Here is a 27076-nt window from a genome sequence, read left to right on the forward strand (position 1 = left end):
CAATATTAGTAATAATAAAATTAATATAATTAACTATTAGTTATAAAGATAAATTTTGAATAGTTTTAATGATATACTACCATTATTAATATTTTAAGTAACATTATTTATCATTAGTTGTAGAGGTAACTAGTAGTTTCATATGGTCGGATACAGATAGTGTCGGATATTTTTTAATACGAATGTGGAATCGGATAGAGAAAATTAAGAAAAACGAATTCAGATGTATCCATTTTAGTACCACATTAAATCCAGATACGAATACGGATATCCATATTTGTAGTTTTAACGGATACGGATTCGGATGATTCGGATATCCATTTCGACATTTCCACCACTCTACCTGTTCCGTAACCATAAGCTGATAAGTGTAAGTGCTAGGCCCTGTTGGGATGTTTGGATACGCTTCTTCTAGCCACGCTTTATTATAATCTAAATGAAGATTTTCTCACTTCTCGTGGTTCAAATCTCTGAAGCGGCTTACCACATGAGCGAGAATCGGTGGAAGTAAGCGAGAATCCTGCTAAATGTTTTGCTTATTTCCACCGATAAGCCGCTTATAAATGGAAACAAACAGGCCGTAGGTAGAGTGGTAAGTGGTCTAACCCCTGATCACTTCATCGGACTAGCCTTTTTAAGGCACGATTGGATCACGCTTAGCTTTCATTTATGAGTAACCATGTTATTAACACAACTTTGACATGAAACCATGATTTTTTTAAACACTTCGCGGACCCGAACGTGTTTATATCTAATGGACGCCGACTAGACGGGACACCATGTTAGTACATCTTGATGATGAAAAGTCACCATTGCATCTCGTTATTTGTTATGAACAAAAGTGCTTCCGATTGTAGATATGTAGTTTCGTGCTTAATTTGGGCGGCAGTAGGCCAATAGCATATAATTATGATAATTATGAAGGCTTCTAAAACAATAATTATGAAATTCATATATGCAGTTTTAGTTCAAGAAAGTTGTTTTGAAAAAAAGAGAGTACGACATATATTTATGTTCTTCAAACACTCCTAAGGTTGGAACTCAAGGCGTGCAGGAGAACACAAAGCACGATTTGCACGCTTCATCAACAATCAAAAGGAGAAGATTGCCGGCTCAAGTTATACCTTCCTTTACTTGTGACTAACTAAGGTAAGTAAAGTAAAATAAAGTGCGTAGATAGCATAATTAAAATGTGCTGATGCCTACAAAACCATAGGGTAGGTTCACTGTTTAAAAAATCTAAGGTGTTTTATTTTTCTTCAAGTCAAACTTTTCTGGAGTTACTTGAAAGATATATTAACATCTACCACGCAAGTAAATGCACTATAAAAAATATAATTGTAGAGTTAGTGGAATTAATTTAATATCTATAAATCTTGGTGCATTTTCCTACGAACTTAGTGCAACTTAGAGAAGTTCGACAACAAAACCCAAACACGACGTGTTGAAATGGAGGACTAACTCACACGTAACTCATGTCTTCAACCCATATGTCTTCAACCCATATGGTTGGTTTAATACGAGCCTTATTTTAGAATTTTGCACTTTATAATTGATTGGAGCTAGAGCAAACTTTTTACTAAGTATACTAAAATCAAATGCAGTAACCAACTATATCTTCGAAGAGAAACGACACTCAAAGACGTCAGTGCCAAAACGGACATAACTACAGTATGCCGCCAGAAACAAAATTGTTAAACCCAGTTGCAAACAAGACCAGCATCGATTGTATTTTAAAGCCCGTTTGGTTCCCTTCGCTTATTTTTAAGCAAGTGTCACATCAATGTTTAGATACTAATTAGGAGTACTAAACGTAGACTATTTACAAAACTCATTACATAAGTTGAGGCTAAACAGCGAGACGAATCTATTAAGCCTAATTAATCCATCATTAGCAAATGTTTACTGTAGCAACATATTGTCAAATCATGGACTAATTAGGCTTAATAGATTCGTCTCGCCGTTTAGCCTCTACTTATGTAATCGATTTTGTAAATAGTCTACGTTTAATACTCCTAATTAGTATCTAAACATTCGACGTGACGGGTGCTTAAATTTAAGGAAGGGAACCAAACGCCAAAGTCAATCGTCCCAAAAATTACCGTTTGTCCCAAAGTAAGAACGGGACAGAAGACAGTGGTGTCCACCAATCCAAGAGAGGGTCACAGAATGGATTATCCAAACCATTTTTTTAATCTTCTCGTGCAGCTTGCACACGTCACACTCATCGATCGCCCCCCTCGGTGTTATCGGAACCTCGGCGTAGGGATCGACAAACCCCATGGAGCTCCACCGATAAACAGGGTACAATTACCAATCTGCCCACTACCTTCCTCAAACTTGCATTTTTTTTAGATTTAAGAAAAAAAAAACTTGAACTTCTATGCAGTTATCAGCAATTGCTCTAAGAAGAAATAAACTAGGAGCTGAAACAGGACAGTAAAATTGTCACTTGTATCATATGAATATTCACTGTTTTATTAGAAAGATAGAAAAGGTTTGATGTAAATAGAAGAAAATGTTTGGGCTCCAGCTATCTACTTGTTAGTTGTTATGTTTATGCGCACGAGGTATTCTTAATTGCTTCTCATCTCATTTTGAGGGTAAAACGTGAGCGACATCTGATGTAACTTAAGGCGTGATATGGTGAGTCAAGCTTTCTTTTGTATGAATAATTCGTATCTACCCAAGTTTTGAACAATATTTGGATGAACATGGTGAAAGTTCGTCCTTTTTTTAGTGCGAGAATTTCTTGAACTCAACGAAGGGCAGACTGGTCATTTCACAACGAATTAATTAATTCCCTCTGCCTCCTGATCCTAGCACTTCTTCTCTCCCTGTTCTGTTGTTCACTCCCAATCTTCGCTCACAGTCCACCGGCTCCGATCCCAACTCCCATGGCGCTCTCCGTCTCCGCGCCCACCTCCTCCTCCCTCCTCCCGCCCTCCCGTCAGGTACCGCATCCTCTCACCTTCTCTCCAACAAGCTCCCATTTGCGCAGTTCGTCCGCTCACCGCCGCCGTCAATTTGGTCCACTCCCCCGTTTCACCAGTTCTTGGTCACCGCTTCAGGTGGGCAGGTGGAGTCCATTGGCGAGGTCGGCTAAGCCTGTTCCTTTCAGCCTCCGGAGCTCGCCTCTGGCTGCGCGGGCCGCCGCCGGCAACGCACCCACTTCCCCCGTAGACGGTACTGCTGTTGGACCCCCCCCCTCTTGTTCCGCGGCGTCTTGTGTGATGCGTAGCCTTATTGATTCTTGATTCGCTCTGTTTGGGTGCAGAGATCGTCACCGAGCTCGATGCAGTGGCCGGCTTCAGCGAGATCGTACCGGACACCGTCGTGTTCGATGATTTCGAGAGGTAACCGTTGCTTCTGGCATTGCTCTTCTGTCTTGTACTCTTGTCCCGTTAGATTTGGGGCGGGTTGACCGAGGCTGCCACATTGTGCTGATGCGAACATTTGCAGGTTCGCACCCACGGCGGCCACGGCGAGCTCCTCGCTGCTGCTCGGGATCGCTGGGCTCCCGAATACCAAGTTCAAGGTGAGGAGCTGAGCTGCTGCAATCAAAATGTTCAGTTATTCAGTTAATCGTTGCTGGCATGGTAACTCTTCTGGATATTTGGTGGTTGTAGAGTGCGATAGATACTGCACTGGCAGATGGTGAGTGCAACGCATTGGATAAGCTCGAGGACAGGATGTCCTGTTACCTCACCAAGGTTTGCATACAGCATCTCGGTTTCGCTATTGCTACTGTGATAGTTAGGCGATGTGGGAGTTCTGTTAATCTGAGGAGCTGAACAGAGAAGAAATTTGGCAGGCCCTGGCAAACGTTGGCGCTCAACTGGCTCATCAAGTACCTGGACGTGTTTCGACTGAAATAGATGCTCGGTTGGCTTATGACACCCAGGGCATTATCCAGAGGGTATAAGCTTCTATTTTTTGTGTCCATGTTGCTTCAATGCAATGTGATGCATGTCCACAGTAGAATTATAGTTTGTGTGGAAGGTTATGTACAACATTCATTAGAACAAAGTGATTAAGAAGTACCTTCTGGGAATGCCTGTATATCACCTTTCTTGGCATCTGACCTAGTTAGCAACCCGCAACTTGACACTCCAAATCTCTAATGTACAAAAACACAATAGTGATAACTGATAAGAAGACTATTTTGTTCCAGCATATTCTTTTATGTTACCAATGTCAGTGTTTTACATGCAGATGTGCACAACGATAGCTCAATACCATCGAGGTATAAAGAAATAATAGATGAAAGGTAGTGGGGAAGTGGGGATATATCAGCTGTATGATACTAGTAGGAGCATATGTATTAGTATTACTAATTTATTTAGATATTTGTGAAACACCTCTTGGTTATACCTTGATAAATAATTTTTCATTGAACAAGGACTTATCTGGCTCTGACAGGTTAAAGTTGGCAAGGAAAAAACAGCAACTAGTTGTTAACTTGATATGCAATGGTACAGTACAATATGGAGTTGTGACAGATTAATGGGACCATATTGGGAAAACAATTCTTCTGACATTTCAAATATGTACTTTTAGCTCCTGAGTGACCTATGAACACATTCTAGAACTATGTCATCAATTTTCAATTCTGCATTCCATTCATTGCTGCCATGCTCAGGTTGTCAACACCTCCTCCGTACTACTGTAGTAGTGATCAATGTTACTGATTTTTCTTTTCAGTTCCACACATTTATTGTATGAATCGACTTTAGTTGTGATGTTACAATTTAACTGAAATGCCCATTTATTGTTTAAAGTAATTGTCCCTAAACCTCAATATGTCGATACGAGCATGTTAAGATATTTGTTATCTGAGTAATTGCATTAGAAGGTTGGTCTTATCCATGTATGTGTTGCTGATGTTTGTGACTAAGCAGGGCTATTGGATATCCTTTGAGAAAACATATGTGCTTCTCAGTCACAGTTTCCTAAAAACTGGTATCTTTATATTTAGGTGCATGAACTGCTGAATCTGTACAACCAGCATGATGTCTTAACTGACCGCCTGCTATTCAAAATTCCTGCTACATGGCAAGTAAGTGTGCAATGTACTACTCTGTAAGTTCTGCTTGATTGTACCTGTTCTCTCTATAGATTTTGACTTCCAACTTGTTTACCATTAGGGCATAGAGGCCTCAAGGTTGCTTGAATCTGATGGAATTCAAACACATTTAACATTTGTATACAGGTAACAGACAAAACATTTTATATCATTTGCTCCTGATCCTATTACTTAATGGAAATAGCAGGGAACTGTATGGTTGTTTTATTGCCCACTTCCCAACATTTTTAGCTTGCAATATTTGGGTGTTTTGCGAACCCCCCCCCCCCCCCCCTCTTTTTTTTAAGTGGAGAAGGAAAGCAAGCTACTGACAATTTGCTTATATTATTATGCTTTTACATTAGTACATGGAGGGGTATTCTGTTGAGTCTGTCTGGTGGATAATAATTATTCATCAGGCTTACTAGTAATCTGGAAGAACAAGTTTACTAGAGCACCTGCATTACAACTGCACTTGCTTCCTTGCATTTAGTTATTTATGTAAGATGAAAAATAACTTGGAGCTTATGTACACCTGTTTTTTTTCGTGGTTGATCATTCTTGCTCAGTTTCGCACAAGCAGCAGCGGCAGCACAAGCAGGTGCATCTGTTGTACAGATATTTGTGGGGCGGTTGCGGGTAATTTATCAAGTCAGTCTTTACCATGTCCTTGCGCTAAAACAATAATGTTATGCTAACCACAAACCACACAGGATTGGGGAAGGAATCACTCTGGTGACCCAGAAATAGATGAAGCTTTGAAGAAGGGAGAAGATGCTGGCCTTGCTTTGGTTAGCTTCAGTTCTTTTTATTGCTGCATAGTTTTATCAATATATAAGCTAGTGTCTAGAAACAGGATCTGCAATTTTACTGACTAGGAACGTCTTGGTACCTGTTATCGCTTTTAGTTTTTACAGTAGTTCTGTGTTTGCTGCCTGACTACTAAGCTAAAGGCCAAAGAAATAAAATTCGAAGTTCTTGTACCCAACTGTCAGCAAGTAATTTTGAGTTATCTTTGAATTGATTTTACCACTTTTCATATTTTTTAATCATTCCATCATTTGGTTCTTAATATCAGCAGATAAAACATGTTGGTTTGCCAGTTCCCTTACAGTAACGCGGTGTAAATGTGTAATTAAAAAGGGTAATATAAGTGGATAACTAATGACTCTTAATAAGGTAGTTGTCCACTTGTATATTATGGGTTTGTACTTAGGAATGAGCAGCACTACACTTACTTGAGAACTCATGGTAGCCCTTCAGATGCCAGTTTGCTCTCTCCATATTTGTTGACGACTTACATTTTCTGCTACTAAGCTAGAGTTTATAACTCCATATATTTGTGGGTTGTAATGCAGGCAGAGAAAGTATATGCCTATATTCACAGAAATGGGTACAAAACAAAGTTGATGGCTGCTGCCATACGGAACAGGCAGGATGTATTTAGCCTTCTGGGGTAATTTCTTATTACTTATTTTTGCTGGATATTAGGTACAAATTCACAAGTCATGGACGTTAACATGGAAATTAATGTTTCTTAAATGTAGGATTGATTACATCATTGCACCTCTGAAGATATTGCAGTCTCTGGAAGAATCTGTCACTGATCCTGATGTAAAGTACAGTTATGCCCCAAGGTTGACTCCTGCCCTTGGCAAGACGTACAACTTCACTGAAGAGGAGGTTTGTGCACTTATGGATCTTGTTCGAAATTCACACATCTGAACCGTTTAATTGGCAAACAACTTAATGATGATCAGTAATCATGCACTGTTAAGAATAAATAAGAACACCTTTTAGCATTCCACCTTATTGTTCCCTGTATTGTGAATGTGTGATGTTGTATTCAAATGGATACTATTCTTCTTCACTAGGCATGTGCATTTCCGGTAGACCAATATCGAGATAAAAGGTAGCAGAGAGCTTGGAGGCTGGGTTCTTTTTACATATCCCTAAAAAAATAATGTGATGTTTAACTTACAGCAGGCATAACTATGATTCAACAAACAACCTGAACTGCTTCTAAAGGAAAATAAAAGTCACTGATGAATAAAGCAAAGAAAAGGGAAACCAAACTGACTGTCCTCTGCAAAGAAATTAAACATTCGTTTTAGGATTCCTACAAGGACCTTTTGATCTTGTATTTGTACGCTGATCACATTTCCGGCAAATGATGTATGCAGCTTGTGAAGTGGGACCAGTTGAGTCTTGCAGCTGCTATGGGGCCCGCTGCTGAAGAATTACTTGCTTCTGGATTGGAGGGATATGTGAACCAAGCACGCCGTGTTGAGGAGCTCTTTGGGAAGATCTGGCCACCTCCGAACGTTTAAAACCGCCTTGCTGGGCCTCAGTTTCCAGTTCCAACAGAGAGTAATAACAACAGGCAAGAGAACACTTCTCCCGCCTGCACCGGTTCTCCAATGTGATTTACCTAGCAGTCTCAGAATGTTGTGTAACAAAAATATTACTTCTTTTGGATATGGTACGGGTACGACACGCCCCCAATGTTGCATTAGCCTGAGAATGTGTATTGAGCTTTTTGTGATTCAAATGATATGCTGGATTGATCAGAATTTGTCACCTGATATTCCCTGCAAATGCCCTAGCACTGGTGGCCAGAGTGCCCGCATCACCTGAGCTGAAATGACATGATTCCCTATATATGTCTGCTATCAAAAGTCACTATGCTGGCTGCCCAAGTTCCTATTTCCAGTGCAACTGGACAACTGATTTAAATGTACTATTCACTCTCAAAGACAACCTGAAGTTTCACATTGTATATAAACTTATCAGAAAAATTATCAGGTATTCAAATCCGATTTTTTAAGGGCATCAAGCATATTCAGCAACGTTTCAAAATCATTCGCCTAAGCTTGTACTCACATGATGGGTGATTTTACTTCGCCTGGTGATTGTTAGGTGTAGGTTAGAACCAGGTGTAAGTTAACCGACTGACTCTGGTCAAAGTTTGTAGAGTCAGGTCAGCCGGGCAAGGCCGGTGGTTCACGCTGAAGCAGTGGGCGGATTTGTTATGCAATGAACCGGTGGACGGAATAGGAGGGAAAAAATCTATCAAAATTAACCTTTCAGTTACTCATATTGCCACATCCATTTTCGTGAGTTTTGGGATTTTACAGCCTTAGATACTTACTATACACGTCCTCTTCTGAAATTCAATTCTCTCTCCGAGTTCGTGGATTTTGCAAACCCCTTCCTCTTCAAGAAGAAAGCTAGTATATTCCATCTGACCAAATATAAGTCGTTTTAAGGACATGGGCACAATATCCGGTGTGACATTTGACTTTTTTTTAAAAAAAACGTACTCCCCTATCCTCCAAAGAATGTCCATTTAATTTTATCTTAAGTCAAACCATCGCATGTTTGATAGAAAAATATATTAATACTTTTGATGTCCTCTTCCTATGAATGAGTGAAATTCAACTCTCTCTCCAAGTTCTTGGATTTTGCAAACCCCCACCTCTTTAAGAAGAAGCTAGTATATTCCATCTGACCAAATATAAGTTATTTTGGGACATGGGCACAATATCCGATGTGATATTTGACTTTTTTTTTAAAAAAAAATGTACTCCCTCCGTCCCGCAAAGAGTGCCTATTTAGTTTTGTTCTAAGTCAAACCATCGTATGTTTGATCAAATTTATATAAAAATATATTAATACTTTTGATGTCTAACAAGTTCCATTAGATTTGTTATGAAATGTATTTTCATAACATATTTAGTGTTATAAATATGGATACTATTCATTATAAACTTGGTCAAACTTAAGATAGTTTGACTTAGGACAAACCTAAATAGACACTCTTTGTGGGACGGAGGGAGTACCATTTTAAATAATTGGAGTTATACACACACTAGAATATTTTTTATGATGAATTAGTCACGTCAACATGTGTCATGAGTCTATGTAACAATATATTGATGGGTCAAGTTAAAAAGTTTGACCTGATAAAATTCTAAAACATAGGTTTAGAGTCAAAGTGAGTATATGGGAAAATATATCACGACATATGAATGTCGTGACATGTACCTACAGATATAGCTTGGTTGTTACTGCCTTTGAAGTTTGAACAAGTGTGATGCTACTCTTTTTTCCTCGAACAACACTATAGTGAAATAGTATTCCGCAATCGTATAAATGACCGACTTATACCATGGATGTGTGCTCTCTCGAAGATGGTAGCTATACTAGCTATAGTGATTAATGTTGACAACCGGAGGATCTTTGCAAAAAAAAAAATATCACTGGATACTCACGTGGAAAACCCTAAATACATGCATTATTGCTCTATCTTTTGGCACAACAATTAATTCGAACCCACAATACAATATCTTTATTTTTTTATTTTTGCAATAATTACTAGTTATCATTAGCCATAAATAATGCACCTTGGAAATTTTCTTTTGCTCGTTCATGTTGCGTTTTGAAAATGCCCCCATATTTTCAAGAAAATCAATTACTTTTTGGAGAAGATCTTACTTGGAGCTACAATCGGTTACAATCGGGTTTCTCAACTTGTACTATCTTTACTTGTGTGACGTTGGATTAATAAGTGGTCACATTACTAATAAGTCTAGATTCGTCTTTCGACAAGACGACAATAATGGCATATACTAGTATAATTCATATAACACAAATGTATGTTTATTTTAACTGATTTATACCACAAACGTATGTTGTGTACGTAACATACTCTTATACCATAAATTTACGCTTTGTCATATTCGTCTTAACACCAACTCCGCACATGTGATACTCCAAGGTGGTGGCATCCGCGCTTAATCTTGACCGCTGGATACTCGTATGGACGGCCCGTAACACACCCTGCTCTATCTCTTGCCACAACAACTAATTCAAAATTTCAAAAAGCCTTAGCACTTGGTGTTTTGAAAATTGCTACCCTACTATATCTTTACCCCTGAATGAAAGGCACATCTGAAACTTCCTTTTACTCTTTGATTTTAGTGATTCTCTGCTAGAAGTACATCGCTTTTCTCTCTCATCTCCTCTCCGTCCCCTCTTTTCCGCTTTTTATACCTCATCACAAAAACCCCACACGACGAGAGAGGCCAAAAACCCCTTCTGCCAAAGGCTCACACGACGCAGGACGAGAGGGGTTGGTAGAGGGCAAAGTGCACGCCGCATAACGCAGCCAGGAGAGCCATCGATGGCGGCGGCGGCGATGGCAGCCGCCGTGGTGCTCGCGGCCGTCGTGGCGGCGGCGGCGGCGCAGGCGGAAGTCCGGTGGGAGGTGTCGTACCTCACGCTGGAGCCCCTTGGCCAAGCGCAGAAGGCGCGTCCTTGTTGCTACCGCGCCCTCTCTCTGTCTCCGTTCTTGTTCTCTGCTGTCTGAAAGATTTCGATTTCGACCGAAACAAAAGGCTTTTGATTTATCAGGCAAATTTCCGTGGTTTTCGCTCTCTTTTTTTCTACACCTTTTGTCACAAGAAATCTTCCGAAAAAATTCCATCTTCTTTAGATGTTTCGACGAGTTTTGACGTTTGTTCGTTCGATCGGCGTGTGCTTTGTCTTAAAAATGCCTCCTTTATCCGCACGAGCAGTTTGCATCGCACGATCTCGTCGTGCATCGCTTCGCCATGGATTTCTTTGTCCTACGTAACGGGCGCGCTCCTCCGAAGAACTGTTTTATAGGCCGTGATATGTGTTCTTCCGTTCTTGCAATCTGAAGAAACGATTTTTTTTTCTCAATTTTTTATTTGATTTTGGTGGTGCATGCCCAAAATATTTCTTGCCCTGTGTGCTCGCGTGAAAAGCTATCTTTTGCAATTCATTCTCAAGTCCAAACATTTCAAGTTTTTTGCAAACAATAAAGATGAGATCTTGTACTCTGTTTTTCTGACATGTTTGTTTCCACAATAGAAAATTTTGTTATGTGGTTTGGGGGCTGGAGATGCAATATTCTGAGGACTATATATGAAACATTCGTTTCTTCTTAATTTTTTTCAGGTAATTGCGATAAACAACCAGTTCCCGGGCCCTCTCCTGAACGTGACGACGAACCAGAACGTGAGGGTGAACGTCCAAAACAACCTGGATGAGCCCCTCCTCATCACCTGGTACTCACCACTACTGATCCCTCTCTGATTACTTCATTTTGATGCAGCAGATATCATCTAATCCTATCATATACATAGTCCAAAAATAGTTTCTTGGAATTTTTAATATGTCACATATGCATATTCTTTTTACCGGATTTTAAAAAAGGTAGCAGTGAATGTTATGAGTAAATTATGTTTATAGCCATATCTACAGTTTCCATCTGTGATGGATTTGCGGGTGGACCTTGAGCTGCACTTCCATTTCTGCAGTGCCTCTTGGCCTTCCTATCAGGGAGATACGGTGCCTTGTGCATTTTAACCATGATGGAATTGTGATGTATATGCCTTGCGCATTTGAGACATTTATGGGCTTAATTGATCATGACTTATAGACATATCTCTGGGCAGCCATGTCATGTTCTTTCAGCAGATTTTCTCATGTGCATGCAACTGGGCGTGATTCTCGTGCATCATTGCATTAACAACCTCATTACCCGTACCAAAATGTTATTGCTCTAAAGAAGTAAATAGTGACCGAAACAGTTCAACAAAATTTTGTTATGTTTGCATATCTGTGTTCTTGAATTACAACTGCCCCATATAAAATGTGCAGAACATCTTCTATTCATGCTGGGTTCTTTGATATTAGCACTATGAAACAACTTTTCATAAGTTCAATCATGCTTTAGACCAAGATTAAAATGCTTAATACATGAGGGTTTCTTTTGCAAATTCTTAACTTTTGTGACTGAACTAGCATTGGCGCCAATTTTCTTCTCCTCCTGTGGCAACTGAAGTGGTGTGCTCACTCTCTTTTCCATTGCAATGGCAGGGACGGAATCCAGATGAGGATGAACTCGTGGCAGGATGGCGTCTCCGGCACCAACTGCCCAATCCCTCCTGGATGGAACTGGACCTACCAGTTCCAGCTGAAGGACCAGATCGGCAGTTTCTTCTACTTCCCGTCGCTCGGCCTCCAGCGAGCTGCCGGCGGGTATGGCCCCATCACCATCAACAACCGCGCCACTGTGCCAGTCCCCTTTGGCCAGCCCGACGGTGACATCACCCTGTTCATTGGGGATTGGTACACCAACAGCCACATTGTAAGGACTTTGTAACTGTGTCAATGCAATTTAGGTGGTGTAGTATTTCAGAGGTAGCCAGGGGAAAGAATGAACTTTCTTGATATTTGGCATAATGATTTTTTTTATTATGCTGGCGCGTTGTGAATTTACACAGAAATACAACATATATATGCCTTGGTAATTGGTATTCCCTGCAGGATATTAGGCAAAACATTAGTGTTCATATAATAATCAAATCTCATTTTTCTTACCTTACCTCACAACACATAAGTACTGTATCACACAGTATTTCACTGAAACTAGAACTGCACAGTACTGTACTTGGTACTTGACGTGGGATTTTGTTAGTCTTCATTTAATTTGAGAATTCTGTCTCATGCAGGAATTGAGGAACATGCTAGATGATGGCAAGGATCTAGGGGTACCAGATGCAATTCTGATCAATGGAAGGGCACCTTACAGATATGACACTACACTGGTTCCTGATGGCCTTCAGTATGAAACTGTTGGAGTTGAGCCAGGTTGATCACACTTTTGTTTGCTGATTCGCATCTCTATATGTGCAATATTTGCAAACTACAACATATGCGTGATGAATGATAGTAGTTATGTTTTTTTATTTTAATAAATGGTAGTAGTTATGTTTCAACTTGCTGTTAATTTGGTAGCTGCAAAAGGTTCTAGATTTTTTTCAGTCCTTAAATGTCAATTGGAAATCCACATGAACTTCGGAAATCTCTAAATTGTTCTCATATACTCCCTTCGTTCTAAATTATAGGCCGTTTTGACTTTTCTAGGTTCATAGATATTAGTATGCACCTAGATATAGTGATTTATGCACTAAAAAAGCTAAAACGACCTACAATTTGGAATGGAGGGAGTACATCTTAAATCGACCAATATTTATCAGCATTACTGTTTATCATGGGTCATGAAGTCTGATGCTCTAAAACCGTGTGCGTGCGCCCGGAAGGCCCGCATTGTAACTTTAAATTTTCTAATTCCTTCTTAATTTAAAGATACGCAGCTCTCCTGCGTATTCTTGAAAAAAGAAGTCTGATGCTCTGAATATTTGTAACAGGCAAGACATATCGCTTCCGTGTCCATAATGTTGGCATCTCAACTAGCCTCAACTTCAGGATCCAGAATCACAAAATGCTTCTGGTAGAGACTGAAGGAACCTACACCAATCAGCAGAACTACACCAACCTCGACATCCATGTGGGACAGTCCTACTCTTTCTTGGTGACCATGGACCAGAATGCAAGCACCGACTACTACATTGTAGCGAGCCCAAGGTTCATAAGCAATCCTCAATGGAGCCAGGTCACCGGTGTGGCCATCCTGCAGTACTCAAACTCCAAAGGCAAAGCTTCTGGCCCCCTCCCTGATGCTCCAAATGATTACTATGACAAGTACTACTCCATCAACCAGGCAAAGTCCATCAGGTCAGTGCATGAACAGATTCTGTTCTTGACCTGGGAATAACTTTTTTTTAGAAAAAACTTGAGTTGCAATGATTCTGATCTTTGTTTAGCATATCTGATTCTTGTGCTGTATTGCATTTGATATTTATATGTTCTCTATTAAGAGTCATTGCTATTGTTCTTTCAGAATGAACACGAGTGCTGGTGCTGCCCGTCCAAACCCGCAGGGATCATTCCATTACGGTTCGATCAACATCACTCAGACCTTTGTTCTCAAGAATGAGGCACCCTTGCGCATCAATGGAAAGCAGCGAAGAACGATCAACAGGATCTCATACTCTCCTCCTGAGACACCATTGAGGCTTGCTGACCTACACAACCTGACTGGAGTCTACACAACTGATTTCCCTGCAATGCCAAGCAACATACCAGCAAGGGTAGCTTCTTCTGTGCTGAATGCATCCTACAAGGGCTTCCTCGAGATCATCTTCCAGAACAATGACACTGATATTCAGACCTACCATCTGGATGGTTACTCATTCTTTGTAGTTGGGTACGTGCTTAACCATTAGAATCTTCAGTTTTAACCAGTGCTTCATATCAGCTTGAACATCTCAAATGAACACCTCCATGTTGTGAATTTCAGGATGGATTATGGCGAGTGGACACCAGACAGGAGGAATGAATACAGCAGGTGGGATGCCATCTCTCGCTGCACCACTCAGGTACACGACTTCTTGAAGACCATCTGATCATGTGCCAAAAGTTCTTTACCTCACACAGATGTGCCTTTGGTCATTTTGAACAATGAAAACTCTGAACTTTTGCAATGACAAACAGGTCTTCCCCGGAGGCTGGACTGCTGTCCTAATCTCACTTGACAATGTCGGTATCTGGAATCTGCGTGCCGAGAAGCTGGATAACTGGTACAGAGGGCAGGAGGTCTATGTGAAGGTTGCTGATCCGCTGGGCTACAATATCACTGAAATGATCATGCCGGATAACGTCCTGTACTGCGGTATACTGAAGGAGAGGCAAACGTACGTCTCAGACTCTCAGTTGAATGTCTCTTCTCTGATGCAGTGATACATTCTGCTGTTCTTGACTCACATCCTGCTCTGAAAATCTTGCAGGCCACAGGTTCATGAGTCAAACAGCAAATCGTCAGCGCAAGCTGAGGCTGGATGGAGCAACAGGCTACTTGCGAGCGTGATGCTGGTTGTCGCAGCTGTGATCTTCAGTTGAATTTGTCCATTTTTTGGGTTATAGGTTTTGTCGAGGCAGAAATAGAACATTTACATTAAATTCAGCATAGGGAAATTTGTGGAGATAGGATCTGGTGGTGATTTTCAAGTTGTTAGATGTTACAGAACAACTAGAAAAGCTGTTTCTGAAAAGGCCTGGAATTTGATACTTGAAATGAGATTTCGACAGTTTACTCAATGTGTGTTTCGATTGATTGTATTGTATTTCTGCTCGCATTATGCATAAGCAACTGGCGTTGTTGTTTCTTTCCAAAATGTTTGAATCTGATCTTAATTTTGACGCTGACCACTTGCATGCAGGTAACCTCCAAGAATTCATTGCATCAAAAGTACCAACCTCACAATAATGCAGTATTGTGATTGTACATGAAATATTTTGCACCGATTAGTTTGTGTCAGTGGAATTGACACAGGTAGAGCGGGAATAAGTGAAATCGGTGTTATGATAGCTCGATCATGATCCAAATGTCAGTGGTCAAGTCTTCTGAGGACCAGGACCCGACATCGGAGGACAAAAGAGCAAACCACACTAACCAAACATTTGGAAGAGCTCGTCTGAGCAATAGATACAAGCCATCCAGTGACATTGTCAACAATTTAAAGAGAATTTACTGCCACCTGCCTAAACATGTTATTTCAAATGCTGTCGATCCATTCATACAGTAATTCCTCCTAAGCAATCTTTTGGGACACCACTGGTAAAAATTCTGTGGATCTGTACCTACATGTAAAACTACACTTCATCTGCTCGAAAAAGATATGTGTCTCATTGGCTTGTCCTCCAGAAGAAAGCACAATATCAAAACTGTGGTACATTGACGAAGCGTCATAGCAATTCGTGCTTGAGTCCATTCAGGAAAATAGCCATGCCAATGTTGCTGTTTTTCAGTGCAGAAACAGACAGATAATGCCCCATCTGCTTCCTCCGTGGTGTTTAGTACTTTTGGTGGAAGGCTACATGCTGCATTTGTGGATACGATCAGTGCTAGGAGGTTCATCACCGATAATCCTTTGACTTGACTTTTTAGGGCTTGACCATGGTAAGAAGTTTACAACATCTACATAATAATACAATGTGAAGTCAGGTATCTACTAGCTTCCGGCAAATTGTCATCCCATCCCCAATAGGCACCTGCAGGACTCACAAAAAATAAAATGTCATTGTTAATAAATGTAGGATGCTGATATTGCAGTACTAGTAGAAAAAAAAAGGTGCAGGCATTTCAAAGATTCTCTTAAAGTTTGCAAGTAATAAACACATATGCAATGCACAAAATAACAAACATAGTACAAGGGTAGGGAGAAAGAGACCATGCTGATATCGACACGCTTATCCTCCAAAACTTTCTTATTGAAGTTTCTTATACTGATTGTCTTTCGGTCATCAACCTAAAAGAAGGTGGAAGTCAAGAGTTATATGATGCCTACTGTAACTGTGTAACGCATCTAGTATGTCACACCTCAATGGCATTCTAACATACCAGAGGATCAGCAACCCGTCCATACCAAAGGACATTGTCCATTACAATTAAACCACCAACTCTTACCTACAGCAGAAAAAAAATTGAAAAGGTTAATGCACAGAAAAACAAAAATGGCTATTATTGTGATGAAACTATAAACTTGTGGCAAGAAAACTAATAAAAAAGATAAGTTCTTCTAACAAAATCAGCAATATGATGATTAAAAGGAGAAAAGATTCTATGGGAACAAAGTAGAGTGAAAAACCTCATGTGTTTTCCAAAACCAAGGAGAAGAACCAAAAGTTTAAATCTTACTAGCTTTAGTAGAAGCTCAAAATACTCCTCGTACATTCGCTTATCAGCATCAACAAATGCAAAGTCATAACTAGAAAAAACGGTGAAAAAGGAAACATTTGTTAGAAATGTCAGAGGCTAACGTATATGGTGACATGTTATAAATATACCTGGAAGCTTCACCACAATCAAGCAATGATCTTAGAGAATCCGCAGCCAAAGCATGTTTCACATCAATCTAAGGAATTTGAACACATTTATCAAAATATAATATATAAAATGTGAAACATTATTACAATTATAGAGCAGCTTGAAATGCTAAATATTCAGCTTTAAGAGCATAGAGACCGGTTATTAACAGGGAAATATTGGTTAATGTTATTGAGGCTATATTTCTGGTAAAGATATATGTGAATATGCAATGCATCAAGAATTCTAATTTCATGACCTACATAGCATGTGGTGGTCAAAGAAAACTAAAACAAATATCAAATGATAAGAACAATGGAACAGATAACACAGAGAAAAGCAGTGAACTAGAAAAGATGTTTTTCTTCCATGCAAAAATTTCTTTGTACATGATCCCCTTGGCTGTTAGAACTTCAAATTCACACCAATAACAAGATTTCCAGCCTAACTTAGGCTCTAACTATTGTGCCAGGAAAAAAAGAGTCCTGAACCGACTTAAAAATCATGTACACTTACTACAGAAGTTTGGAACCAAGGATCATGAAGTGAATCATAAATCAGAAGGATTACCTTGTGTGCGACACCAGCACGTTGATAGTATTTTTTTGCAACTTCTAGACATCTCTCATCCCTTTCACAAGCAATCAAGCGACCAGATTCAGGGAGTGCTAGTGCTACAGCTAATGATGAATAACCCTATAGAAAGATGAAAAGAAATTCTCAGGCAAAGTTAACATGTTTTATAAATGGGTAAATCTATGCACTGAAACTACTTTTGCACAAGGCCTATAATACATTTTTCGTTCCAACACTTGGTGGTTAACACTACTGTTGCTTACAGGAGGAGTGAAAATATTACAAGACTACCATTTATTTTACTAGAAATACTTAGTGTACTACATCATATCACTTTGCAAGGGAAACATCATATACCAAGAAAATAATGGACTGTTTGGTACAAAATAGGTAGATTCAAATTGCAAGGTACTCAGTTCACATACAGTAAAGACGCCGACTTCAATGCAGCGCTGTGCCCCAAGAATCTGAACCAGCATTGCTAACAGCTGAGCCTGTGCAGGAGAAACCTACCAAGACAAAGAATCAGATTAGATACCCATTGGACACATAGGATTTTCGTTAAAAAAAGTATATGCAGAAACAACAATTGTATACCCAGGAAAATACAGCGTAAACTGTGAATGTACTCTTGTTATGTTCCAAGCAAAAGATCAGCACGCACCAAGGGAATGGCAAGAAAACGGCACTAGTTACAATAGCAGGCATTGAAAAGCAAGTCTACCTCTATCAGGCCTAACGTCCAAAAGCAGTACCTGAAGGGAACCTATACCACTAAAACTAAGTATAATACAAGTGTGTTCCCTGCATAATAAGAATGTAATGTGCACGCATGAACATGAAAGTTGAACCAAATGCCAGGCCTTATCATTGCACATTGGAGAGACGAAACAGGCATGGTCACCAATGTCTAGGAACAGCAAAAACAATGATGGACTAAGATGCTGGAACAGCATAGAGGGGATACAGACATACAGTTCAGGTACAATATACTGCGCGACGCACCTGCATCTGACTTCCCCTCATGGCAGCCGTCTCCTCGCGGAGCTCCCGGAGAACCTGAAACTATGAAGGATGAATCGCAATGCGGCAATCCGGTCGAAATGAACGGAAACGAGAGGCAGGGATGGGAGGGAGGCGCACGGGGTGCTCGCGGACGTTGGCGAGGAGGTAGTCGTATAGCGGCGGCGTCATCCCAAGCTGCTTCCGCCCGCGCCGCGCCTCCTCCACCGCCGCCGCTGCGGAGTGGTGCGAGCACAGGAGGCGCACGAGGCATGCCACAGCGCCGCGGCGGCGCGGAGAGCAGGAGGCGGCGGCGGGAGTGGCGGCGGAGGGTTCGCTCAGGGGTCGGAGGACGCCGAGCCGCCGCGTGGCCGCGGCCGCCGGCGCCAGCGGAGGAGGGAGAGGAAGAGCGGCGGCGAGGCGGGGCGACATGGCTGGTGGCCCACACGTCAGTGACCGCGCGCTCTGCCGTTTCAGGTTTCGCGGATAATGTGAAGCAGGGCTGCCAGACGAGGGCCCGGATGTCAGTGGCACAGTGCGGCGACTAGTGTGCCATCTGTGAAGTGTAAACCAAGTTGGTTTGCAAATCTTGTTACTCCAGAAATTGGAGATGACAACAATTGTTTTGTTACATGTGGTTTTGCGAAATTAGGAATAAGTAACCAATGTGATTATTTTTAAATCTTAACTTATGTCATATAATATTGAAAATGCCCACGCATATATTTTTAAAATGAAACAACGAGTCAACAAGGGCATGGAGACTCTAAAATTTGAATCAAAATAGTATGTCCGATTCATAATATCCACACGAAAGAGTAATTAATAAAATCATACACATTCACATCCATAGAAAACTAATGTATGAAGCAAGATATCTGAATCCAATCCAGAGGAGGAGAGACAATCCACATAATAAAATCACATCCATAGAAAACTAACGTACCAAGAAAGGTGCCTGAATCCAAAGGAGAGAAGCATCGATTTGCAATCACATCTTTCTTTTAAGAACCATATGGAATCCATAGAAGTTTGAATGCCACAAAGCGTATCCTATTCATAAATTAGTAACTAAAATCGCATCTATAGAAAAAGTAATGTACTTGTTATAAATTGAAGGAAGACATATCCAATTACATATGCATAGTGTATTTACGTACTTTGTCATAAATTGAAGATGTCCTATAAAAAGTCATGCCCCCTTTCATTGTGACTTGCACAATTTTGAAGAAGAGAAAAACTACAGACAAATCATAAAGTGCGGAGCGGCCATCCTTGTCTTTGCGGCGACCCATGTCACCGCCTTGCTCTTCACCACTGGTGAAGCTTGCGAGGGTGTTCGATTGATGTTCATCCCGGACGTGTGCATTGCAGCAGCGAGGATGGACTTACGCTTGCGCAGAAGGTGCTTGAAGACTTTGCACTCACCGATCAACAACAAGATCTCAACGTATGCGGTCATCGCAACCGAGGCGGCTACGGATTTATATAACGTCATTTCGAGTACTATACATGTTCTGCTGCAGGGAGCGTTACCAAACATGTGGAAGATAATGTTGTCTGGTTGCTATGGCGACCATCTTAGGGCGCATCAGGCCATGGCCGTTGTGGAGGGCTAATTGTGACGCTGTGTGTTCGCACACCTCAGCGAGTCGTACAATGAAGCTATTATGGTGATGGACCATTGCACAGCAAAGCTGATCACAATCAGTTAGAGTCATTTGCGGCAAATGGTCGCGGGTGATAAGGAGAGGCTTATGCTCGCTTCCCGATTGGAAGCGCTGGCGGCTAGTCATCCATGAATTTCATGTTTGGGAATAATGTGCGCCGAGTATTGATGCATGTAATGTTTGCTATTTTCTGATAAGGGTTTATTTGGCTAAACTCCATGAAAATAAAAAAAGTTGGAGAAGATTAAAATATTCTAGACACCTCTCATCCGGTCATCCCTTTCACGAGAAATCAAGCAATGAGTTTCAGGGAGTGCTAGTGCTACAGCTTCGATGAATACCCCTACAAAAGATGAAAAGAATTTCTCAGATAAAGCTAACATATTTTATAAATCGATAAATTTATGGACTAAAACTACTTCCACCGTATCGAAATATTTGTTTTGCTGTTGATATTTTCATTCATCTTATTCAAAAGTGGAGCCAGAATCCTGCTGCAAAGTTTGGCCCCGTGCTCTCGAAATCGACGGTCCACATGCTCACCGAAAATTTCCAAATTTTGCTGCAAAGTTTCGTTCAGTAGATTATGCGGAGGTCACGTTGGCTGTCGGCGGCCGGTGTCCCGCTGCACGGGCACAGCCGGAACGGGCTCGCTGTTTCACACAACGAGCGACGGCGAGCTGCTTCCTTCTATGCGCTGCAAATCGCCACAGGAAGTCCTCGGCGCCTGTCCAACTCTACAGGGCCATGGAGGCACGGTAGCTGCTCCGTCTTCGACTGCGCGGCAACTGGCTGTCCACGGCGGTCTCCCTCGACGGACTGCGACGCGCACGCGTAGCTCCGGAGAACCGCTGGGGACGAGGACTCGCCGCGCGCGCGCGCCGGCCGGGACCGCCAGCTGTTGAACGAGTCCTGCACGCGCTTGACGCGTGGCCGGATCGCGGCGCGTGGCCGGGCGTTCTGCGCCGGGACGTAGCGCGGTGAACGCCGCAAGTGTGTGATGGGCGGCCTTTGGCCGGACAGGATAGGAGCACGTGCCGCCTCGCTGGTGTGCAACGATGCCATCGATGGCCGCCGCCGGGTCAGGCCAGGGGCTGGACGGTGTTTCGTCTACCGTCCGGGGTGGACGGTAAATGAAATACCATCCACCCCCATGGGCCTCTCCTGTCCGTTGGATCGGACTCGTGCGGCCTGGACGGACTGCAAGGACAAGGTAGCGAGGCCCTTCCGCGCCGGGCCTTCCTCGCTCCCCCTGGGCCCTGCCTGGGCCTTGGGCATCAGTTTTGGGCCAGAGGGCATTAATGGTCAGAATTTGCCAAATAGAATGGGCTCAATATTGTGAGTATGGCAATGTTCGCGAATCCTATATATCTTCCGGAAAATAGTTACTTATACATCTTTCACTTTAAGATACGTGCGCAGGACATAATTAACGGATTCGATGCAGCGTGGGAGGCATATGTGCATGCAGCGGGGCGTGGGAGTGGGCCGTGGGCGCATGGCCGCATGCTGCGGGCTGCATGCCGTAGGAGCTAAAAAGCCTAGGAGGTCTGATTCTGACAGTGTGACAGGTTGTTGGTTGTTGGCATGAGGTTTGGTTTTCGAATTTTAAATTCACTTTTCTCTATGCATCCAAATTTAATTCCGTTTGAATCATGATATTTCTTATAATTTTCTCTACAAAACGAGATCCAACATGATTATTCTAATTTGTTAATTGAACATCAACATTTTAATTGAGCTAATTCAACATTTAAATATACTAACTCAACATTTTAGAAAATGTTGAACTAGTTCATTCGAAATATTGAACTAGATTTAAAAATATTGGATCTAGTATTTAAAATGTTGAACATACCATTTCAACATTACCGTATACTAGTTCATTCGAAATGTTGAACTAGATTTAAAAAATGTTGAATCTAGTATTAAAATGTTGAAATACTATTTCAACATACTATTTCAACATTACCGTATAAAATGTTGAGCTATTTCATTTGAAAATGTTGAACTGGATTTAAAAATGTTGAATTTATAATATTTAAAATGTTGAATAAATTAATATCGTATTTTTCTCATATTCTTCTTAAAAATAAAAGTGAATATCATAAGAATATAACGAGGTTGTGGGAAAATACAAAGAAAAAGTTGCTAACATGATCACATCTACTAATGCGTTGGGTACTGCATGGGTCCCAGCGGTCCAGCACTCCACCTGGTAATTTTCGTTGAAGCAAAACAAACGGCGGACGAAAAAGAAAAAGCAAATAGCAGGTTTAGTTTGTGGGCTGGGCCGGTTAGTGGGCTGTTAATGGATTATAGATGTACATGCTGAGCCCCCGACAAATGTTCCCTCTCACCGGACTCTGCTTTTCATTTGGTCGTGCCATGCCGCGCCGTCATCTGTTCGTACACGTCGTTTTTTTAGAATACGATGAACCACGCGTGTACTTCAAATGACAAACTCGTAGTTAACGAAGACTGAAATTTTTAAACTTAAGCTCGGAATGTCATCTAGATCGCCAACCTCTAAATTTCGCTTTAGCAAAGAGACCTAACTCATGCAAAAGCAGTTACCTATCTAGCACCAGGAACTTATGAAAAGCATCTCTCTCTTTTTCTTTTCTTTTTTTATAATGTAGCCTACGTTAAGATAAAATTGGAAGAGGACTTCTTCTCTCAAAAAGAAATGTAGCTTTTCTTTTCCTGCCTCATGAATCTTACGTGTTGTGCGTAATGACAGGTCGGGGGTGACTGGATGAATTATTTACGTAAAGCGCAGCACAGTCGTACAGGTACGCATGTCTGATGCCTCCATCGCCAATGGCGACGGTGATTCTTTTTTTAACCTAGGATCAGGAACCAGACGGTGATTGGGATTTGGACACTGTCAGACGACGTACAGCCTCCCCCGTTGACCGCAAATCATGAAATTAATTGAGATGGTGGGGGACATGTACTCCCTTTCGTTCCGGGAAAAGTGTCCATTTATACTCTAAAATTTATCAAAAAAAGTGTCATTTTACTCCCTAGTAAATCCCATCTAATTAAAAAGCAAAATAGTCACTTTGGTCCTGAACTTTGCGCGGAGGGTCAACTTCGTCCCTAAACTTTCATATTAGCCAATTTAGTTCCTCAACTTTCATTTTTGGGTCAAACTCGTCCTTGTGTTGATGTGGTGCTCTATGTTAGCATAAAACAAATACAAAAAGTCTATTCTGCCCTTGACTCATTCAGATCAAACATGTATATACTCATACTCCCTTAATACATACACATAACAATATATTTTTTAAAGTAACACAAAATAGGTCTCTAAAAAGTGTATTTTGTGTAAATTGGCCCAAAAATGAAAGTTGAGGGGCTAATTGGTCAATCTGAAAGTTGAGGGACGAAGTTGACTCTCTATGTAAAGTTCAGGAACCAAGATGCCTATTTTGCCTAATTAAAACAACACTCACACTAATAAAAAAAAGCATATGGAGAAGCACGGGAGCCAATCAAATGATCAATTGATGCTATTTCTCCGTTTCCAATGCACATGCATTTATTTATAATAAAAAATAAACAGACAACACGATAATTTTGAATCACAATTAATATTAGTTATTAGGGGTAATATAGATATTTCTCGTCAATATTAATGTGTCTGAAATTTTCAAAAGGGATCATCAAGCACCAGTAAATTCGGTCATATGGCTGTCACATCAGTCACTGAGACACATTTCTCTCCGATTACAAACCAATAACACATCATCACATATGGGTAAACTATGGGCACACCATGATTTAAAATATAGGTTAGTGGAGTCATACCAAACAACGACTCTACTTTCGATCTCACCAAAAGGTGGCTCACTTGATGTCCAACATTTATTGTAAATATCAAAATAAAGATGATGACATTCTTTTGAGGACATATTTCACTACTACTCCGTCCGTCCAAAATAAGTATTATTTTTAACCTTCAATTTTTTCCCCACAAAAAGTATTTTTTTAACTCCTAGTGAGTCCTATCTAGTTGAAGTAACCCTCACACCAATAAAAAATTGTATAGAGAAGTATGGAGCCGATCAAATGATCAATTGATGCTATGTCTCTAGCTCCAATGCATATGCATTTATTTAGGATCCAGATTAACGAAATAGACCGCATGACCTTGAATCACAAATAATATGAGTAATTAGGGACAATATGATCATTTTTCACTACTAATAATGTGTCTGAAATTTTCTAAAAGAACACTTATTTTCGGATGGGGGAATATACATCTAGTGCTCGTAACAAATTCGATAATATGGGTCGATTCAGTCATTATGTTGAGACACCGTTTACTACAAGGTCATCGGAAGATGCACGCTCATTTTTTATTTACCAGCAATAGAGGACGTATCAATTAACCGTTTACTGGAGCTTTAATTTCACCCTCCATCGCCACCGATCTCAACTATAGTAGCAGGCTAGTAGCTAATAGCTATGCTCACTGAATAAAATTATCTCTAATGGTATAAGTAAGCTGATAGCTCATAGTCGATATGTGTTCTATTTACAAGACATCCAAGAGTGTTGTGAGAGAGGTAGTAAAAATGCAAATGGGACTAGCTCTTCGCTCCACGCTAGTATGTACTTATTGCACTATATATTCAGTGGGAAAAAAAATGATCCAACTAGTTCTAAATGAGAATATTGGAGCCGTAAAGTTTGGCATGAAGTATTCACGCTGGTATGAAGTATCCCCCTCCCCCTCCCTAAACTCAGTGCATACACACAAGTTCAGATATACGCATGTACATTTACCATTATGAACACACGTATGGGTATCTTTGAGAAGAGACTGATTGGCATATTTTGGGATTGACATATTGCTATAGGCATCTCATTGCCAACGTGCACATCAACTACCATATGCCATGAAGGCACAATTAGCAGAAAACACAAGCATCCATCCATGCTGAGTTGGTGACTCGAATCTGAATAGAAAAAGTTGAACTTGAACCTAATTAACTACTCCAAGTTCACTGATTAAGCATCTTCCCATTTCCATGTGCATCTAAACCTCATCGAAGTCACAATCTATCCCATTCGATCTCGGAACTAGGGGATCTGATACCCATGGCGAAGTAATATTCGGGCCACGCGTCAATTCATTTACCGCCAGGTGAGGAGCACAAGAGGAAGCATCTGTTTTCTTCCTCATGCGACGATGCCGTCACGCGTGCACAAGTGAATTCATGCACGTACGTGTACGTCAGATGTTTGACAGGTGTTCAATTTTTTTGAAAAGAATTTAACTATATTCCAGAGAAATATCAGCAATGGCTACATCCGGTGAACTTTTGACCTATGATCACGAACCCTATTAGTGACACCACGACGGCGATTTGATCTGGACACATTGAGACATACTTTACCAAAGAATTGAGGCAATACAATTATTTGGAAACTGTGGTTAGTGACTCTATAAACATCCCGAACGACGGTTTTGTACATTACAAAATATTTTGGCATGCATGAGTCGGATGATGCGCAGATTCAGACAAGGAAATAGAACTCGTTGATCAGTACAACTAACTTAAAATGCGAGCATCCATGCTAAGTTAATAAATTAGAGGCTCACAAACCAGGACGGGCAGAATCTAACAGCATAGTTTCACCACAAGAAACCTAATCAGAATAAACTATAATTTCCGTGCGTACGAATTACTAACACTTAAGGGCTAAAGGAAGTCCCAAACCATGATATCCATAGATAGTGTCAATACTGTCACATAAACAAGACATCACTTTAGACTTTACAATATACAACCCATGATTTCTTAGTGTGGGTCCATAATAAATTCATCATCTCTACTCTCAACCAATCATATTTGTTCATCATCAATTATGAAGACACCATCTTCCCAATGCAAGATTTCGCAATGTCTAGTGCATAGGTTCTCGTGTTGACACTAGATCTTGCATGAGACCCAGTTTCTTTCTTTTCCCGTTCTCTGTCTCATTTAATGTAGTGCCACGTAAGCTAAAATTACTAGGGTTGGGATTGGCCTAAGGCACGGCTCCTAGTTCACCAATTAAGCATCTTCCCATTAATCCACGTGCATATAATAAATCTCATCAAGTCAAAAATCTATCCCAGTCCGTCGTTAGCGTCGTTCTCGCAACAATCTGACCCCCCACGCGTCAAATCGATTGCGGTGAGATCAGGAGAAGCTGAAGAAGCATCTAGGGTTCGTCCTCATGCATGCGGTCATGACTTCACGCATGCATGCACAAAAGTGAATTCCGTAAACGACGAACCACACATGCGAAAGTCAAACTGCATGGTGAATCAGATTTAGGCCCTGTTTGGCATGGCTCCAACTCCGAGTAGAGCTGCTCCACTCCAGAACTCCAGGTGGAGCCAGCTCCACTCTAGAACTCTAGAACAAAAATGGGGTGTTTGGCTAGATGGGTGCTCTCAACTCTAAAAAAGATCGATTTCAGTGTGGATTGCCATTGTTGCCCCCAATTCAGGCCCCACTTGTCATCCTCTCTATCCCATCTTCTTCTCCTGCCACGTTCTGCTCGGTGCTGTCCACATCAAGCTCCGCGGCGGGGCTTGGGCAGCCGGGCTGGGCGGTGACGAGGTCAGCCGGCGGGGCTTGGGCGGCAGGGCTGGGTGGTGACGAGGCCGGCCGCCGGCGGGCTGGGCGGCCACGGGTGGCGGGGAGGCGGCCACGGGGCCGGCGATGACGGCGACGAGGGCGGGGCAACGACGGGGCCGGCCAGCGGCGGGCTGGGTGGCCACGGGGCTGGGGTGGCGACGGGCGGCGGGGAGGTGGCAGCTCGCGACGCGATGACGGGGCGGGATGACGGGCGCAGGGCGACGATGGGCGGCGGAGCGGTGCGACTACAGGCGGATGTGCAGGTGGCCATGGGGCGAGCGACGGCGGCGACGGGTGCTGCGGCGATGATGAGCGGAGA

At 41.6% G+C, this 27076-nt stretch overlaps 3 protein-coding genes across 5 annotated transcripts; 2 read left to right on the forward strand and 1 right to left on the reverse strand.

Annotated features, from left to right (window-relative positions):
• The first annotated feature begins 2831 nt into the window (after window positions 1-2831).
• LOC101775035 (transaldolase) lies at window positions 2832-7663 on the forward strand. 2 transcript variants are annotated; one of them, XM_022827700.1, is made up of 13 exons: window positions 2832-2954; window positions 3072-3186; window positions 3278-3356; window positions 3463-3538; window positions 3630-3713; window positions 3815-3919; window positions 4979-5059; window positions 5148-5212; window positions 5635-5716; window positions 5779-5856; window positions 6424-6521; window positions 6613-6748; window positions 7249-7663. In XM_022827700.1, exons 1-13 carry the CDS (start codon window positions 2898-2900, stop codon window positions 7393-7395), a joined length of 1203 nt encoding a protein of 400 aa, XP_022683435.1. In that variant the 5' UTR covers window positions 2832-2897; the 3' UTR covers window positions 7396-7663. The 2 variants fall into 2 exon arrangements, with proteins under 2 accessions (XP_022683435.1, XP_004972823.1); XM_004972766.4 differs by having other exon boundaries at window positions 5635-5704.
• A 2561-nt stretch (window positions 7664-10224) lies between these two features.
• On the forward strand, window positions 10225-15095 carry LOC101775440 (monocopper oxidase-like protein SKU5). The gene is made up of 9 exons (XM_012846988.3): window positions 10225-10376; window positions 11051-11160; window positions 11975-12245; window positions 12610-12748; window positions 13309-13675; window positions 13842-14207; window positions 14301-14379; window positions 14495-14694; window positions 14788-15095. The coding sequence occupies exons 1-9, from the start codon at window positions 10251-10253 to the stop codon at window positions 14897-14899; spliced, it is 1770 nt and encodes a 589-aa protein (XP_012702442.2). The 5' UTR covers window positions 10225-10250; the 3' UTR covers window positions 14900-15095.
• Window positions 15096-15440: 345 nt separating this feature from the next.
• Window positions 15441-18914, reverse strand: LOC101781529 (O-methyltransferase MdmC). 2 transcript variants are annotated; one of them, XM_004974370.4, is made up of 9 exons: window positions 18585-18914; window positions 18447-18500; window positions 17867-17950; window positions 17436-17561; window positions 16847-16914; window positions 16698-16767; window positions 16401-16466; window positions 16231-16308; window positions 15441-16051 (listed from the first exon to the last, which is right to left on the reverse strand). In XM_004974370.4, the coding sequence occupies exons 1-9, from the start codon at window positions 18873-18875 to the stop codon at window positions 16001-16003; spliced, it is 888 nt and encodes a 295-aa protein (XP_004974427.2). In that variant the 5' UTR covers window positions 18876-18914; the 3' UTR covers window positions 15441-16000. The 2 variants fall into 2 exon arrangements, with proteins under 2 accessions (XP_004974427.2, XP_022683099.1); XM_022827364.1 differs by having other exon boundaries at window positions 18447-18506.
• Window positions 18915-27076: the final 8162 nt, after the last annotated feature.

The sequence above is a fragment of the Setaria italica genome, chromosome VI (assembly GCF_000263155.2).
Source record: "Setaria italica strain Yugu1 chromosome VI, Setaria_italica_v2.0, whole genome shotgun sequence".
In the NCBI taxonomy this organism is placed as follows: domain Eukaryota; kingdom Viridiplantae; phylum Streptophyta; class Magnoliopsida; order Poales; family Poaceae; genus Setaria; species Setaria italica.

Excerpts from the sequence above, each read along its gene's own strand:
- LOC101775035 (XM_022827700.1), top strand. The coding sequence starts at position 2,898 with ATGGCGCTCTCCGTCTCCGCGCCCACCTCCTCCTCCCTCCTCCCGCCC. Across the intron at positions 3,187-3,277 it reads ACCCACTTCCCCCGTAGACG|AGATCGTCACCGAGCTCGAT; the intron begins GTACTGCTGTTG and ends GTTTGGGTGCAG. Across the intron at positions 5,060-5,147 it reads AAATTCCTGCTACATGGCAA|GGCATAGAGGCCTCAAGGTT; the intron begins GTAAGTGTGCAA and ends GTTTACCATTAG.
- LOC101775440 (XM_012846988.3), top strand. The coding sequence starts at position 10,251 with ATGGCGGCGGCGGCGATGGCAGCCGCCGTGGTGCTCGCGGCCGTCGTG. Across the intron at positions 10,377-11,050 it reads CCCTTGGCCAAGCGCAGAAG|GTAATTGCGATAAACAACCA; the intron begins GCGCGTCCTTGT and ends AATTTTTTTCAG. Across the intron at positions 11,161-11,974 it reads GAGCCCCTCCTCATCACCTG|GGACGGAATCCAGATGAGGA; the intron begins GTACTCACCACT and ends TTGCAATGGCAG.
- LOC101781529 (XM_022827364.1), bottom strand. The coding sequence starts at position 18,875 with ATGTCGCCCCGCCTCGCCGCCGCTCTTCCTCTCCCTCCTCCGCTGGCG. Across the intron at positions 18,507-18,584 it reads CCAACGTCCGCGAGCACCCC|TTTCAGGTTCTCCGGGAGCT; the intron begins GTGCGCCTCCCT and ends CATCCTTCATAG. Across the intron at positions 16,768-16,846 it reads GATTGTGGTGAAGCTTCCAG|TTATGACTTTGCATTTGTTG; the intron begins GTATATTTATAA and ends CGTTTTTTCTAG.